This window comes from Tupaia chinensis, unplaced genomic scaffold (genome assembly GCF_000334495.1).
Source record: "Tupaia chinensis unplaced genomic scaffold, TupChi_1.0 Scaffold000067_1, whole genome shotgun sequence".
In the NCBI taxonomy this organism is placed as follows: Eukaryota; Metazoa; Chordata; class Mammalia; order Scandentia; family Tupaiidae; genus Tupaia; species Tupaia belangeri.
Window position 1 is genome coordinate 3,343,468 of NW_006159526.1, and position 3,393 is coordinate 3,346,860.

The window sequence follows — 3,393 nt, forward strand, 5'->3', positions numbered from 1 at the left end:
GACTGATGACCCCAGGTGCCAGCCTCCTGGCCTGCACTTCATGCTGCAGGGGCGGACGGGGCCTCCAGTGAGGGGAGGCTCCAGCACTTCTTCCCTCTGGTCTTGGGCAAGCAATACCCATTGCTGCCTTGCTCTGTCTCTGCAACCCCTCCCCAGATTTCTATCTTTAGCATTCTGGAAATCGTTTTATCCTGGTCACTTTCCTGCCTCCTGCCCCAGCCAATCACACTTCTCTGGAACTTGGGCTGGTGGTACCCACCAAAGCCCACCCCCTTTCAGTGCGAGAGTTCTCTACTGTATGCCTGCAGGTCTCCTGCTACCCCTAAAGGAAGCCAGGGCAACTCTCCTTGTACCCACCCTAGTTAGCCTCTTCCCTGAGAGGAAGAAGGGGAGGGGTGACACAGTGGACCCCCATAAAAACCCCTCAAAACCCACAACAATCGCTTATTCATTCCACAAACCTGAGTGCCTCCTACACACCAGAGACTTCCATGGGCATTTTGCCCCTTCCCAATCATCCATTGGACAGACGGGGAAACTGAGGCTTCTGGGAAGCCAGATCTTTCTCCAAGTCCCTTGGCATACCAGAACTCTGTCTCTGGGGTCTTTCCTCTGGGTGAGAAACAGTCTCGCAACCTGGGCCTCTGCAGCAAGTCTAGGGAGGCCATGACCTGTCCTCACTGGTCGCTGACGGTCTTTGTCCTTCTTCCCTCTCTCCTCTGACTTGGCTCCGGGGGCCTCAGGAGACTGATCAGTTGGAGGAAGAAAAAGCAGAGCTGGAATCGGAGATTGCCGAGCTCCAAAAGGAGAAGGAACGTCTGGAGTTTGTGCTGGTGGCCCACAAACCGGGCTGCAAGATCCCCTACGAAGAGGGGCCCGGGCCCGGGCCCGGCCCGCTGGCGGAGGTGAGAGGTTTGCCGGGGTCTGCATCCGCTAAGGAAGATGGTCTCAGCTGGCTGCTGCCGCCCCCACCACCACCGCCCCTGCCCTTCCAGACCAGCCAAGACGCACCCCCCAACCTGACAGCTTCTCTCTTTACACACAGTGAAGTTCAAGTCCTCGGCGACCCCTTCCCCGTTGTTAACCCTTCGTACACTTCCTCGTTTGTCCTCACCTGCCCGGAGGTCTCCGCGTTCGCCGGCGCCCAACGCACCAGCGGCAGTGACCAGCCTTCCGACCCCCTGAACTCGCCCTCCCTTCTTGCTCTGTGAACTCTTTAGACACACAAAACAAACAAACACACAAGGGAGAGAGATTTGGAAGAGGAGGAGAGAGGGGAAGAGACACAGTGGGCGTGTGGCTTCCCTGGCTCTTCTGTCGGACCCTCTGCGGCCACTGCCATCGGACACGAGCGCCTCCTTGCGTTTTGCGCCGCCTTTGTTTCTGGGCCCCGGCGAGGCCGGAGAGCTGGTGACTTTGGGGGCAGAGGGTGGGGAGGGGCCGGTATGGGTATGGGGGTGACCCCACCTGTGGGCAGTCTCCTGTGAGGCTGGAGGGAAGGGGAGTGGGTGGGATCTGGGTGGGAGGGAGTCTGCTCCAGGGAGGTCCGACAAGGAAGTGCCACTCCACCGACTGTCCTCTGTGCTCACCCTACAGGGCGAGACTAGGCTGGCTCCCCCTTTACCCCACCTTCGCTAATTTATCCCACATTTCTATGGGGTCGGCCCTCCTCTGGGCAGAATCTGGAGCCCGCCATAGAGGGAAAGACTGCCACGTTGACATTGTCCCTCCCCGCACCAGATCAGCCTGAAATGTGAACTTCCTTCCCTGACTGCCCAGCCGCTCCCTCCAGGGAAAACTGCCTCTGATTTGAATTTCTCACCTAAAGACTCCCCAATTCAGCAGCCCCCGTTCCCATTTCAGTATTATCCCGAGTCCCCCGCTCCGCCTCCAGCCTCCCTGGCCTTCCTTGTTGGGCCTTTCTGATTTCAGGCAGCAGGGGGCGCTGTGGGCCCGTCCTGCTGGGGTGTTTATACTGTGAAACGATTGGCCGGATTGTGGGGTGGAGCCGGGTGGGGTGCGACAGAACCCTTCTGGGGGGGATTGTGCCCCCTACTCCCCGAAGCCTTTCCTTGATCCCTCTCCCCACCCCATCTGCCTTGTATTCTCCCCTCAACAGTGAGTCAGACTCGAGGGGGTGACAGAATCCAGAGGGGGTGACAGTTGTCCATCCGCGTGGCTTCTCTCTCCTCAGGAGCCCCCCAGCCCCAAGCCCTGGCCTTTTTCTTCAAGGCCAATCACCCTTCCCCAGCCTAGGACGCCAACTTCTCCCCACCTTGACACCCCACGTCCTCTCTAGAAAGGGAGCCAGGGGGCTCAACATTTTTCCGGAGAAGATTTAAGGGCTGAGGCTTTGGTCCCCGACCCCCAAGATGTTTGGACTGGCAAACTCCAGGGGACTGGGTTCCCAGGATCCCAGCTCCCCACCTCCCGACTGCCCTAGCCCCCGATTTGGTTTCGGGTCTCCCAACCCGCTTTCCTTGTGCTTCACCTCGTGTGGATTTTATCACGAGGCAAATTTATATTTTTTAATATGGGGGTGGGCCACGCCGCCCTCTGTGTTGCATGGAGAACATTCCACGTGCCCCGGTCCCGCGTCTCCCACCCTGAACCCAGGCCCCTCCCGTAGCTATTTATCCCTTTCCTGGTTTCCGAAAGGCACTTTTATCTATTATGTATAAAATATATATTATATATGGGTGTGTGTGCGCGTGTGCGTGTACGAGCGCTTCTGTAACCTCGGCCTAGGCCGCGCGTCCCCTCGCGCGTGCAGAGAGCCTGCCGTTGAATTGGAAACACTGCTTCTGGAAACTTCCAATCAGCCCCCTCTGGCTGTCTTTTCTCTGGCTGTCTCTATCCGACTGTCTCTAGCTGTCTCGCCCCACTGGTTGTGTCCGACAGTCTCTGGCTCTCTCTTTGCTGAGCGTCTCTCTCCCTCTTTTCTCTGCCTGTTTTTATCTGACCCGCCTCCTCTCCACTGTCCCTGACTCCTGAGCTGTCTTCTGACTCTGGGCTCCTTGGGGACACGAGGGTTTTATTTGTGTGAGTCCGCCTGATGGTTCATAGGTTTTTACAATCTGTATCCTTGAGAATTCCGGGTGCGCGTGTGAGACGGTGAGCGGGGCCTGCCCCTGCCGAGTTTATGGGACCCCCGACCCCCCACCCCGTGCAGTGTTTGTGGTTCTTTTTGTATTTGCACCTGACCCCAGGGGGCTGGGGCCGACTGGCGCTGGGCCGCTCCCCTTCCCCCTTGGTTCTGCACTGTCGCCAATAAACAGCTCTGAAAAATACTACCGGGCTGCAAAGTCTGTGTTCTCCCGACGCCCATGTCCTGGTTTCCTGTCGGCAGGAGGGGGTGAGCTCAGACCGCGGGGGGACCGTACCCAGGAATGC

The 3,393-nt window shown here is 58.3% G+C and overlaps 1 protein-coding gene across 6 annotated transcripts in view; it reads left to right on the forward strand.

Moving 5' to 3' along the window:
- The window catches only part of FOSB (FosB proto-oncogene, AP-1 transcription factor subunit), a 7,036-nt gene extending 3,746 nt beyond the window's left edge, over positions 1-3,290 (forward strand). For 5 of the 6 annotated variants that reach the window (XM_027766972.1, XM_027766975.1, XM_027766966.1 and 2 more), the window contains exon 5: positions 744-3,290. In XM_027766972.1, coding sequence (XP_027622773.1) covers positions 744-1,211 — 468 coding nt within the window. In that variant the 3' untranslated portion in view covers positions 1,212-3,290. The remainder of the gene's footprint in view (positions 1-743) is intronic. The other variant, XM_027766971.1, reaches the window with a different exon arrangement.
- The last annotated feature ends 103 nt before the right edge of the window (positions 3,291-3,393 follow it).